General features: G+C 47.5%; 2 protein-coding genes across 7 annotated transcripts in view; both read left to right on the forward strand.

Moving 5' to 3' along the window:
* nckap1 (NCK-associated protein 1) overlaps positions 1-7191 on the forward strand; it is a 33823-nt gene extending 26632 nt beyond the window's left edge. For 5 of the 6 annotated variants that reach the window (XM_081713319.1, XM_027021815.3, XM_027021825.3 and 2 more), the window contains 9 exons: positions 72-169; positions 772-865; positions 2024-2106; positions 2214-2294; positions 2573-2666; positions 4182-4298; positions 4428-4537; positions 4825-4914; positions 6253-7191. In XM_081713319.1, coding sequence (XP_081569445.1) covers positions 72-169; positions 772-865; positions 2024-2106; positions 2214-2294; positions 2573-2666; positions 4182-4298; positions 4428-4537; positions 4825-4914; positions 6253-6369 — 884 coding nt within the window. In that variant the 3' untranslated portion in view covers positions 6370-7191. Of the gene's footprint in view, positions 1-71; positions 170-771; positions 912-2023; positions 2107-2213; positions 2295-2572; positions 2667-4181; positions 4299-4427; positions 4538-4824; positions 4915-6252 lie in introns of those variants that run through there. The other variant, XR_014123373.1, reaches the window with a different exon arrangement.
* Positions 7192-7955: 764 nt separating this feature from the next.
* Positions 7956-11871, forward strand: frzb (frizzled related protein). Its single transcript, XM_027022704.3, has 7 exons — positions 7956-9068; positions 9160-9198; positions 9413-9469; positions 9728-9793; positions 9963-10167; positions 10273-10336; positions 11034-11871. The coding sequence occupies exons 1-7, from the start codon at positions 8615-8617 to the stop codon at positions 11091-11093; spliced, it is 945 nt and encodes a 314-aa protein (XP_026878505.2). The 5' UTR covers positions 7956-8614; the 3' UTR covers positions 11094-11871.
* Positions 11872-13908: the final 2037 nt, after the last annotated feature.

Raw genomic sequence — 13908 nt, forward strand, 5'->3', positions numbered from 1 at the left:
GTGTGTGTGTGTGTGTGTGTGTGTGTGTGTGTGTGTGTGTGTGTGTGTGTGTGCGCGCATGTGTGTTTCAGAGATGCGTTCTTTGTCAGAGTTGCTGGGTCCATATGGGATGAAGTTCCTCAGTGAGAGTCTCATGTGGCACATCTCCTCTCAAGTTGCTGAGCTCAAGGTGAGGAGGTCAGAGGTGACCCGGGTGTGGAGCAGGATACACCAGGCACACGCCGCCTGCCTCAGTGTCGAGCCTTCTAGCATTCCAGCTGTCCATCCTGGAGGCTGTTAGAAGCTTACCTCCTTATTCTTTAATGGTAGGATTCCTGGTAATTCTGTTTGGATCGTGTATATGGTATCATCACCCCCTCCTGCCTATCGGGTAACGCACGAAAGAAGTCAGAGACAGTGGATGGCCAAAAACTCCCCTCACTGTTTATTAAGTAATCCTACAGTCTACATACAGTGATGCACATACTGTGATGCACTGGGTCTTGTATGTTCATATAGCAGTGGTTATGTTTTTATGGGTGTAGGAGCGGAATGCTTTGGGTTTTTCCCCTCAGGACTGTTACTAATATTCTGAAATATCAGAACACTGCCAGATGTACTTTGAAAAGTGCTGGAAAATTTCCCAACATCTTAATGGTGTGTGTGCTGTCTGTGGCCAGTGAGAGGTTGTGAAAGACCCTTCAGATCAAGTTTATAGTCTTCTAAATTGCAGGCTTCCCTCTCTCTCGTGCGCACGCTCTCTCTCTCTCTCTCTCTCTCTCTCTTACTCAGAAACTAGTGGTGGAGAACATGGAGGTTCTGACCCAGATGAGAACCAGCTTCGACAAGCCCGACCACATGGCCGCCCTCTTCAAGAGACTCACGTGTGAGTATCCACGGAGCAGGGGGACAGAGCAGACACAGGCTCACGTGTGAGTGTCCACAGAGCAAACACAGGCTCACGTGTGAGTGTCCACAGAGCAAACACAGGCTCACGTGTGAGTGTCCACAGAGCGAGCAAACACAGGCTCACGTGTGAGTGTCCACAGAGCGAGCAAACACAGGCTCACGTGTGAGTGTCCACAGAGCGAGCAAACAAGGCTCACGTGTGAGTGTCCACAGAGCGAGCAAACACAGGCTCACGTGTGAGTGTCCACAGAGCGAGCAAACACAGGCTCACGTGTGAGTGTCCACAGAGCGAGCAAACACAGGCTCACGTGTGAGTGTCCACAGAGCGAGCAAACACAGGCTCACGTGTGAGTGTCCACAGAGCGAGCAAACACAGGCTCACGTGTGAGTGTCCACAGAGCGAGCAAACACAGGCTCACGTGTGAGTGTCCACAGAGCGAGCAAACACAGGCTCACGTGTGAGTGTCCACAGAGCGAGCAAACACAGGCTCACGTGTGAGTGTCCACAGAGCGAGCAAACACAGGCTCACGTGTGAGTGTCCACAGAGCGAGCAAACACAGGCTCACGTGTGAGTGTCCACAGAGCGAGCAAACAGGCTCACGTGTGAGTGTCCACAGGCAGGGAGACAGAGTAGGGACACAGCAAGGACACACTCGCCTGTTGCTGTGCTTACAGTAGGTCCAAATGTCAAAGCAAGTCCCAGCTAAATGACAGACAGGAAGTGGATCTCCTCTGTGCACCAGTGTCCACACCCACAAACACCATAGCAGTGGTTAACACAGTGCTGTGTGTTAGGCAGTGCTGATACTGGACACCTGAAGGTAAGAGGTCAGAGGTCAGTGTCGGACACAGCTGCCATCTCCTGCTCCCTTTTAGCAATTATGCTGAGGGCACTGCTGTGTTGCATGTTTGAACACAACCTTTAACAATAACCCCAACTTGCCCTCAACAACTACCCCTAAAGCCAAATTACCCACCCCCACAGTCACAAGGACGGGGGATGTATACATGTCGTCATGGCCATGTTGCAGAAGCACTAAAAAAAAAACCTGAGATTATGGCTAACATGTTTTTGTTTGTTTGCTTTCTTGTTTTTCCCCTCCCCACCTCCTTGCCCGTCTTCTGTTTCGGCAGCGGTGGACAGTGTCCTGAAGAGAATGACCATCATCGGAGTTATCCTGTCCTTCCGCTCCCTGGCACAAGAGGCGCTCCGGGACGTAAGTGTGACCACTGAACTGACCTCCCCTCCCCCTCCCGAGCTGGCTGTTTGGGTTGGGCGATTTAGATGCTCCAGGGCTTTCACTGCTTCCTTTTCTCTCGGCAGGTGCTGTCCTGCCACATCCCATTCCTGGTCAGCTCCGTCGAGGACTTTAAGGACCACATTCCTCGCGAGACCGACATGAAGGTAGATGAGTCTGAGAGTGTACGACTGGAACAGAGCCCCCCCCCCCCCCCCCGCTCACTTTCACACTTTTACTCTCTCACGCTCAGTCTCTTTCTCACGCTCACTCACACTCGCTCTCTCTTTCTTTCTCTCCCTCTCTCAAGTTCACTCCTACATGTTCGCTCCTCCTCTCTTCCATCACACAACTCCCTGCATTCTCCCTTTTTTTGTCCCTGGTGACATCTCTCTCCCTCGTCCCTCATTGGTTGGTTTTCTCTATCTGTGCCCCGCCTCCTCAGGTGGCCATGAATGTGTACGAGCTGTCATCAGCAGCGGGGCTGCCCTGTGAGATCGATCCTGCTCTCGTAGTGGCCCTCTCCTCCCAGAAGTCTGGTGAGCAGGAATAAAGGCACCTGTTCTTCCCTTGAAAGAGACCCCAGCCTGCTGCCACACACAGGATGTGACTTACAGAATAATATTTACAAATGTAATCCCACATGTATTAATATATGTAAACATCCGTGGATTTTCTTTGTAAGAAAACCGGCCTCGGTGTTGAGGTTCGTCAAGAGAAGGTTTTACAGCATGGCTGTGTTCCTTTCCAGAGGCAGCATTTAGGGTAGCAGCCGTCACGTGAGTTAAGGCAGCTGCTAGGGGAGGCAGCGTTTAGGGTTGCAGCTGCTAAGGGAGGCATCATATAGGGTGGCAGCTGTCACAAGTGAGAAAAAGGCAGCTGCTAGGGGAGGCAGCACAAGATAGCAGCTTCTTAAATTACTTTATTTTGACCAAATTTAAATTCAGCATTACATGTCATGTCCTCATGGTTTCTCCTGTTTTATGAAAGTTTAAAAACTTGGCAGACCAAACTTCAATTCGATTCAAGTCGATGCAAGTACTCTGGCTCAAAGATTTAGTTACAAGTAAAAGTTAGGTCATCATTTTCTTGAGCAATCCTACATGAGTTTATTCACATGGTTAAACTTAGCTAACACGATGTGATCTGGCAAACAGTATTTAAAGTTTGCCAGCCGGTATCATTAGCTAGCAGGCAAGTAGTGGCAGGTAGAGTTCTGTTGCTGACACACTACTGATTAAACACTGAGCCATTGTGTGTGTCAGCACTAGCAAGCTCGTTCGATCTGCGATGCTACCATGAGCAACTGAGAGAACATAAACGGCGACTGGGCATGACCAGTAATGATGACCCTGAAGAGGGAGGAGATCTCTGAACCTGGTCGGAGAAACCAGGTATACGTGAAAGAAGGTCTCTCAGAGTACCGAACTCCAGCTGAGACCAGAGGACTTTTCAGAATCCAAAAAAGAAAACTACTTAGGTTAATGCCAGAGAGCACCACTAGATTCCAAATAAAACGGCTTTTTATAACTAAGCCGATCTAATACCACAGAAGTGTGAAGAATTCAATATAACGCTTTGACACACTGTTTTAACTCCGTACAGCTCCACAGTCACACTCGGGGTGTGTACAACGTGGGTATTGTAGGTCTACATACTTAGTTGATTCTCTCCACGTTTTCACACACAACTCTGCTGTTAACCATCAAATCTGTGTGTTAGGGCAAACTGCACCTCACCCACTCATTCCCAGAGTGGCATTCAAGCACAAATAACTATTAATTGCTGGACATTAGTGGTGTTTTCCTTGGCTCCCTAGGCTAGCTTTCAGACAGAGCCTGGCGAGAGCGAACGCCTTTCCCTCAGCGCCCTGTTCCACTCCTTTTTCAGAGCCAAAACAAAAGGTGTGTGAGGATGTAGAGGTGTATTAACCACCCTCTTGCCCGTGTGTGATACCAGACAACAGCTCAGTAATCCCCCCCCCCCCATGCCCGTGTGTGTGATACCAGACAACAGAACAGTAATTCCCCTCTCACCCCTCTGTGTGATACCAGACAACATCAGCCCAGAGGAGGAGTACAAGATTGCCTGCTTGCTCATGGTGTTTGTGGCTGTCTCCTTGCCAACGCTTGCCAGCAACGTCATGTCTCAATACAGCCCTGCAATTGAAGGTACCTGTTTGACAGTGGGGTAGGGGTGTGGGTGTGTGAGAGAGCGAGCGAGACTGACTCTGTTTGCTACAGTTAAATGGACATTTTGTGCGAGTGTGTAACTCTTAACTCTCTGGACATGCACTTCAGGGCACTGCAACAACATCCACTGTCTGGCTAAGGCTGTGAACCAGATCGCTGCAGCACTCTTCACCATTCACAAGGGCAGCATTGAGGACCGCCTGAAGGAGTTCCTTGCTGTGAGCTCAGAAGCCGCATACACACGTGCACACACACAGACCATGTCTTGAACAGCTTTCCTCACACATCTCCGGAACACATTTATGGTACAGCAGCAGTGGTGTAGCCGTACCCCCAGGCTGGGCTCTGCCTTGCAGTAAACACTCCCCAATGTCTGTCTGTCTGTGTCCTTCTGAGTCCTCTCCTTCTCTGTGTATAATTTTCACAGTGTGTTCTCTCACTCTCGCTCTCCTTCTCTGTGTAACTCTCACTGTTCTCTTTCTCTCTCTCTCTCTCTCTCCTCTAGTTGGCCTCCTCCAGTTTGCTAAAGATTGGTCAGGAAACAGACAAGACTACCACCAGGAATCGTGAGTCTGTTTATCTTCTGCTGGACATGGTGAGTCAGCCCTGGTCCCCCCAAAACAAACACACACACACACACACACACACACACACACACACACACACACACAGCCCTCAAAGACTAATGTGATCATTTCCTTCCAGTCTGCCTGTCTCTCACTCCCCGTTCACACACAACAGAAAACCATCCTAAACCCACTCATGGTTGCTCAGTAAAACAGCTATAAGTACCAAAGTGGGGAAACTAACTTTTGCAATAACAGTGTAGCGTAACTACTTTTTAAATCGAGTGGCTTGTAACTATTTTTATCAACCAAGTTAGTCTATTATGTAGCTGATTCTTGTTGGTCGGTAGGATGTGACTCCCAGAGATTGTCTGCAGCTGAGAGCCAACTGTTTACAAGAGCAAACTGCTTGTTGTATTATTTATAGTCTGTGTAAAGGGTGACATCAGTCATGGCTGTAGCCTCCGTGCAATGCAGCCAGTTTTGTCATGTACCTTGTAGTAGTTAACTAACGTTAGCTATATGTCTCTGAGGGATTGGGTTAATGGAGATGAAAACTTTGTTTACAGTGTATTTAGTGTCAGTGTAATGGTGCGTAACCATTTCAAACACGTCAGCAAGGTGATGTTTAACTAAGGCTACCATGGAGTTACATTGTGACCTTTATGTGTGCAACATTCGTTGCGTGGAGAAACATTGGAGTGAACTTGGAGTAAAAGGAAACATCACACAGACTTTCTACAAACCCACCACCACCTCCTCCTCTCCAATCCAGCTCGACTGGTGTTACTGTGGCTTTTAATAAAATGTTTCATTAACATTACCAGTCAGAGCTCATGGCAGCACCAGACATGCAAACTGTTGAAAAGCACAGTGTGAAGAGAGGAAGAAGGTCCCATCAGTTTCTGTGGATCCCGGCGGTCCCATCAGGCATTGTGGATGGTAGTAGCAGCAGGAAGCTGAGATGGGCCGTACTGCAGTAGAGACAAAAGCACTTTCTATAGCATCTGTATCGGACTTGAATTCTGCAGCAATGCAAATGTATCTGTGGCTTTGTGATGAGAAGCGCTGTGAGGGGTTTGGCTGAAGGGTGAGCAGCTCTTTGAAGTGTAGCCTCTGGCAGCTGGACACTGGTGTGTGATGGAAAGTGACAAGTGTCTTTATCAAACTGAGAACATGTGTCCTCAACCCAGCGCCAGTGTTTGCTCTGTTCCACCCACCCACACACGCACCCACACCACAGCAGCCTGGAAAAACCAAAACCACCCCTAAAACTCTCAAATCTGTTCTCACTGTGATTGTGTCTCTCGCTCTCTCTGTCTGAATGTGTGTGTGTGTGTGTGTGTGTGTGTGTGGCCACATGCTAGATCGTTCAGGAGTCTCCATTCCTTACCATGGACCTCTTGGAGTCCTGTTTTCCGTATGTCCTGCTTCGGAACGCCTACCATGCTGTGTACAAGCAGTCCGTGTCGGCGTCGGCGTGAGGCGTGTCCGCTCCAGGGCGTGAACGCCACAGCCTCATTCCACAGTGCTCCGTACCAGTGCAACACTTTACTATGGGATCAAACCTTCTCTGAAACTCTAAGAAACTAAATAGAAAAAGGAAAAAGAGAGAAAAGACAAAGCCGTTCAGTGACCAGTTAATGTAATCTACAAGTATGTCTGTCAGGGACTAGTAACACTAAATATTTTTAATCTTATTCCCCCTAGTTTTGTTTTTCTTTTTTTAGGCTGGGCTAAGGTGGGGGCACTTGCAATGGTTTAAAAATAAATTAAAAAACACCCAAGTACGTTACTGTGTGTTTGGGAGGGTGGGCTGGGATGAAGTAGTGAAGTCCAACATCATGCTACAATGCTTGTTAACAGATGCCGCTATGAAACACAGTGATTCTTATTTCGATGTTGTTCTCGCTCTAATATATGTGGGTTATCGCGTGCATTCTCTTGCTCTGTGAATTCTTTTGCGTTTTTTTAATGATCACACTTTGTTCTGTTGATGCGTTTACCAAAATGATGCATAGCCTCTCATTTGAAACTGAATTGTGGGTAACTACACGTTATAAAAGCAACCAAGTGTTGTTTGTACAAAGCATAGTATAATTTTTTAACTAACTTTCATGATGCCTTTTGGCATTTAGATTCCATTGTAACTTTCTGCGTGGTATAATAAACATTCTTACATATTTATTGAATGTTTAAGTTGTCCGTGCCCCTCCCCCCGCACCATTACCACTTTTATATGTTTTGAATTTTTTGAAAATGACCATGTATCTTCCCTAACATAAATAAACATTGGGTCATAGACACTCGGTGTGGTCTCATCTTGTGCTACATGCATTTCAGTGGTAAACTGGTGTATTGGGGTAGTAGCCAGAATATATATTAAACTATCCCACACTATAATTGTTAATGCAATCATAACTGGGTTTGCCATGTGAATTACATGTATGTAAACGGTTGTTAGGGACGCTTGTTCCAACGTTGAAAGTACACGCGCTTCTCGCGCGCCTGAGAATCGCCAGCTACTTGATCTTGATAGTCGCTCCGAATTGAAACGAATCCGAGTCTTCCCTTTTGTGTTTTTTCCTCCGAGGGACTGTATTGTATTTCCTCGTCGCTGCTCGTCCAGTACAGTGCGGACCAGACATGACGGTCCTAGTTCCTCAGCGCTTCGCTCGTTTTGGAGCGCATGCGTCCACCCGCGCGCTGAGGCAACAGCGCTACTGCGGCTTTGCGTGCAGCAGATCTCATCTAAATATGATCGGCCCTGCTCCGCCCAGCCCCGAGCCGTTCTGCAGTTTTGTCTGTTTTGTCGTTTGCCTGCCGCCAGGGTGGGCACGCCTGGAGTGTTTTTTTCTCTCTTTTCATCTTTGCAGTCATAGACAGGCTTCGTTACATGACTTATTACTAACATCAATATAGTTTACGTTGATGATTCACTCATTTTAAACTATATCAACACGGTCTAAGTAAGCTACTGTCGGGCTACCGCTATTAATCCATTAACTGACTTGGTGTACATCTATTAGTGGTTTGGCCTACTAATTAGTATAGCTGACCCCTTAACCTGTGGAGAAGCGTTAAACACCCGCTTAAAACTTCACTAATTCGAGCACCTGTCATCGACGCTAACTTGAAATTGCCACGTTTAGAGCCGTCGATTGGTTTGCCTCGTTTCCCAAGTGGAAAGCATTCGACAGCATGGCGAGACACGCACGCGCCGGTTCTTTTATGCATGCAAGCACAACAGTTGTTCGGTTAATGGCGATTCTGAGTTAAGCTAGGGGAGGGGGCTCGCGGGCTAAAAGGACCGGGTCCCGCAGAGTGAGGTCACTTGGCGACTGCGCCTGCAGTGAGAGCGTGCCTTCACCGGAGCGTTTTCTGGTTGAGGTGGAGAGCTCGGGGCGCACGGTGAACACGAGCGCGCTCATGGCGTGAGGAAGGAACGGGGGACGTAAAATCAACAACTACTTTGCGTCACGATTTGCTCGAGGGGATACGACTTCGTTGCTTTTTTTTCTTTCTTATTTCGCTGAAGAGAAAAAAAGATGACCTTTATTCTTCAGTCGCGTGACGCAAACGTGTTAAGTTAGTTGGAGAAACTTTTGGCGCGAGGTCTTCGCGCTGCGTCGACGGACTAAATTCACCGTGTTCCACATCCACGGTGAGTCATAAATAGCCTCTCCGATCAGTATTCTGTGCCATTGATTACCACGCGGCTTCGTCAAGATGTTTTCCTACGAGATGTTCGTCTGTATCTTCGCCGTCGCCTGCTTGATGGGGATACCGAGAGCCACGGCGGCGTCGTGCGAGCCCGTGCGCATTCCCCTGTGCAAACACATGCCATGGAACATGACCAAAATGCCGAACCATCTTCACCACAGCACGCAAGCCAACGCCGTTCTTGCGATCGAACAGTTCGAGGAACTGCTGACTATCCAGTGCAGCCGTGACCTGCGTTTCTTTCTGTGCGCGATGTACGCGCCAATATGCACCATCGACTTTCAGCACGACCCGATTAAGCCGTGCAAGTCGGTGTGTGAGCGGGCCAAGATGGGCTGCGAGCCGGTCATGAAGAAGTATAACCATGCGTGGCCGGAGAGCCTCGCCTGCGAAGAGCTGCCAGTCTATGACCGCGGAGTTTGCATCTCTCCTGAGGCGATCGTAAACGCAGAGGGATCAGGTACTGTATTAACGCTGATGTTGGCTTGTTGTGGTTGTGATGCTGATGGTGGTTGTTGCTGCATTTAAAAACCGATATATCTTTCCTAAAGACATTCCCCATTCTCAAGACCCTTCAAAATGCAACCCTGGTAAGATTACTTTTTTCTCTTCCTTTTTTGTTCGCAACTTTCTAGAATAAATTTCAGATGTCTAGAATAAAGTTTTAGATTTTAACAAAAATAAGCTTGACAGAAAAGTGGGGGGGTGTGACTTTACCAAAACACAACTCTGATGGTAAAACTACCACCTTAACAGCTGTGGGGCGCGTTGGGTAAAGCGCTAAACTTGGTTCTCATTCATCAGAGTCCAACCCAGACTTCCCAATGGATTCCCACAACAGCAACTGTAAAGGAGTCAGTGGTACTTCACACACTTTATATTTTCCATTAATTACAATCAGATTCCTGTTTGTCATCTTTGTGCACATGCATGACTTCTGCCATTCTGTAACACACAAGACTTGTTTTGCTATCATAATCTGTAAGGACTGAGTGTGTTAAGCATGTTTTGATGATGGACAGATTCCTTTTTGTCTTTATTACCAGAATATTTTGCTGGAATATCAGTGTAGGTTTATTGCATCTGTAATTTAATTTGTTGATTTGTATGTGTTTCCAGATCCATGCAAGTGCAAAAACGTAAGGCTTGCTCAAAAGACCTATATAAAAAACAATTACAATTATGGTAAGTTTTTATGCAATTTAGAATTATTGACTAGAATTATTAACTAGATTCATATGTTTACTCTCTTAAGTCAAAACCATTTTGGTCAGTTACATCAGTCACTTGTGGCACATGCAATCCAATGACCTCAGCTGTGATGTTTACGGGTCACCCATCGTCCTCTTCTCAGTCATCCATGCCAAGGTGAAGGAGGTGAAAGGTCGCAGTCATGACCTCAGCGCAGTGGTGGAGGTGAAGGATGTGCTCAAGTCATCTCTGGTCAACATTCCTCGCGACACAGTCACCCTGTACTACAGCTCGGGCTGTCTGTGCCCGCCCCTCACTGCCAATGAGGAGTACCTCATCATGGGTTATGAGAACGAGGAACAATCTCGGTACTCCCTCCCCCGCTCGGCCTCCTCTTCTGGCTCGAGTCACTTATAGGACTGCGGTGTCGTGTAGTTGGTTGATTGATTGATTGATTGAATTCCCTTCTACAGATTGCTTCTCATCGATGGGTCAATTGCACAGAAGTGGAAGGAGCGTTTGGGCCATAAAGTAAAGGTACAACCAAATGCACTGACACTCTACTCGTTCTGTGGCTGGTACCAGTGGGAATCGCTCTGTGGAACTGAACTTGCCGTATTTGTATGTCATACAGCTGAAAAACAAGTATATCTGAAACCCAGAAAAGTCCTTCACCCGCCCGTTTGTGTTGGGCTGTGCTGTGCGCAGGGTCTGTAGGCACTGCAGGAACTGGGTTTTAAGCTGTAATGTATTGCTTGTCCTGCTTGTTTTGTTTTTTAATAACAAAAAACTTTACAGCTGTATTTAACACACACACACACCGCACGAGAGGCCCACGGTGATTGATGACATTTGTGGTGAGGTTATGGAATCCTACCCCTTCTCGTTCAACCTTCTCATCACAGACTGGGCTTTTCCGCTCAGCCAGAATGGACAGGGATGGGGGAGTGCGTGAGGGAGATGATCGATGCGTGTGTGTGTGTGTGTGTGTGTGTGGCTACAGACTACTATAGTGTCTTTCGGCCGGGGATGTGGTGAATGTTCGCCTTTGGCCACAACGGGATGGGGGGGAGGGCTTCCGGTGTGTTTGGATGTGTACTGACAGGGGAAACCCACCGGCTGAAGGCTCCAGAGGCTGCTGGTGGCGGCGGCGGTGGAAACAAAGGGGCTTGCTGTAACAAAATCAGACCTGCGCAATAAGTGTAAAGGATTTGGGATCTTTTCCTCTCCGCAGCGTTGGGATCGGGCCAACAGAGCTGCAGTGAGGAACTCCAGCAGATCCAGACACCACTAGTGCCTCCATCACCTCCACCCACGCGCAGACGAAACCCAAACACAAGGAAGTATCCCAGAAAACTGAACAAAATTGCACTATTGTACATTCTTCTGTGTTCACTTTGAAGAGTTGTAGCAGAGGGTTTTTAATGCTTTTTTTTTGTTTGTTTTTTTGTACAATTTTTTTTTTTATTCTTTGCCTTTGCACGAACAAAATGTTCAGTCAACATTGCTGTGTGCATGTGTATGTACTTGACTGGCTGCGTGAGGTGTTCAGAAGGGCAGAGGTCAGGGAGTGGAAGTGGACCTGGACCTGGCATTCTGGAGCTGATGGTTGCCTAGCAGCAGGAATGGAAGGTGTGGCCACCTCGGAGGGAGCCGTGTCTGCGCGCGATGCTGGGTGCCAGCAGGCTACATGCGTGCAGAGCAGAGGAGTGTGCACCTCTCCCTTTTCGCTGGATTAGAGGAAAACGCAATGAACTGAGGGGATGAGAGGACAATGCAGGACTGGGAGTGAAGTGAAACAATATTGAGCTTGATTTGAATTGTTCGTTTTAAAAGGAATATGTTCGCATGACTTTTTTCTCTGTAGTTATGTTAACTCTTAGACACGTTTTGACTTTGTAAGAATGTATTTTGAATGGCATGCAAACCTTTTGGCTAACAAGCAGCTGGATTTTGCTGGACTAATGTGCGCTGACTCTATACTTCTCAAACCCACTTCAAACCATTATTCATTTTACCCGTTTTCACATTTATGTCCACTATTAAACATAGCTGCCTGCTGCAGGAACAGAGCTGTGTGTCTATGCAGTTTTGTTGCATCAAATCTTTACGCAATTACGTTTGTATTAAGGCTAATTTCAGAGTTCATAAGTCTTAGAAATGAATCATGAGTTTAAAAAGAAGCCGACAGGGTCTGGGGGAAGAGTGTAGACCCACTAATAATGCGGAGCTGTTACTAACAGCAATTTGGCAACTGATGTTTAGTTACTATTGATCTTCAGGATGAGGCTGGCCTTGCTCAGTATGGAGTTGCGCGTGTCGGACCGGCGTGCAGGCGCGTGCAGCACACTGGCCTCTGCTCAGGCCATCTTAGAAGTGATATAAACATCTCGAGCGACGGGCCCTGGTGCCTTCACGCACCTCAGCGCAGCGTACAACCAAAGAGGCACGTGTGGACGCGCTGCTTTGTTTGCTCCCAAACCCTAACATAGAACCTTACCCACTCCGTGAAATGAGCGTCATAACAATCCACGACGTGCATATAAATCAGATTTAGTGCGCTCTCGGTTGCGTGTTTTCCCCTTTATTTGTTTTCCAAAGATCTTCGTCCGGAGAGATGAGCTCGGAAATGATTCCTCACCTGATTTATGTGTTCGTCGAGTCAGCGTAATCGCAGACAGGAGGCTTTATGGGAGAATTATCGCAAGCAGAGGATTTATGGTGACAAACTGACCGATGTGCTTAGGCCGGTTGGTGCCCTGGTAAGAGCTCGCCTCGCCTCGCGCTGTACTTCACTGCGCCGGTGCCATCAGTCCGCCCCGCCGCCCTCGCGCTTCAACTCACTGAATCTGCTCGGCATTCGGGACTGGTGAGATGGCGCACCGGCCATGTAAATCTCCCGTTTTCCTTTCTTCGGAGTGCGGAGGGTTCGTCTCTTTGCTCATTCAGCACCTGACACTGTGTCCAACCTCTGGACAGCCTCCCAGAATCACGTAACGGACTTCATCGAAGCTGCCGGGGTTTGTGCCTCGCGGCCAGGTGCAAGGAGCAAATCTCCGCTGCAGCTCAGTGGAGCCGAAAGACGCTGCGCTCCGAAGCGGCGAGGAGGAACAGTTCCTGGGTCTCCCAAAGCGAGGGGGGCATATTCAAAAGAAGTCGTCTCAATGTGATGGCGATTAATTAATCTGCTATCCACGATCTCCCATACCACAGAACTTCAACTGTAACCTGATTTCTCTGGAGAGGATTTCGTGGCCAAACCGAAGCGCAGTCGGATGGAGGAATGCGTGAAACTCCGCACACACATGACATTACTTTTCGAGAGTAATATGCGGAATTAGGGCCAGAGTGGAACTCAAAGCCGCTGTTATAATCTCCTGACGTCATTTGATCTCTTTACTGAAAATCAATACATGGGGTTTTGCGTTTAATGAAAACGAAACGCCAAAATACACTCAGAATTGAGTAAAATCCTCCAAGAAAAGTAAGGCACGACTACACTGCTTGCCACTTCAGATATGTACCTTCGAAATGCCGTCGTTGTAGTAAGTAGTGAAATGCAAAGCACACGTGAGATTGTATTTTTAAACATGCAAAAAACGTGCCAAAATGAAAAGTAAAAGACCCATTGCATTTATGAGTTCACGCGATCGCTGACACACACAAGAACAAAACGTATGAATTTGTGTTGTTGAATTCGTGTCATTACTGGATACAAATCACCCCTGAAATGTCACAGTCTCATAATTATATTGCATTCCAATGTGCTGTGCTGTGAACGTTTGTGAAATCACTAAAATAAATCACGATACTCACTGGACAACAATGTAATTACTGTCCGGTCGCAGATTTTGCACAGATCTGGGGCTGTGCAGGTCACAATACACTTCTAATCTTTCACAGATTACAGGTACGTTCGACGTCTAGTTGCAATGATGTGACTCTTAATCGGCTTCTGACTCGAAGACAACGTTGTATTGTTTTTCAGTAAGGAGGTCAAACGACGTCAAAACGACATAACAGGCTTTAACTGTCATTCTTCTCCGTTTCGCAGGCTGCTGTTGAAAATTAATATTGCATTTCACGTTTTCCCACTGTTGTGATTGTTT

This window comes from Electrophorus electricus, chromosome 4, assembly GCF_041902795.1.
Source record: "Electrophorus electricus isolate QZ-2024a chromosome 4, ASM4190279v1, whole genome shotgun sequence".
NCBI classification, from domain to species: domain Eukaryota; kingdom Metazoa; phylum Chordata; class Actinopteri; order Gymnotiformes; family Gymnotidae; genus Electrophorus; species Electrophorus electricus.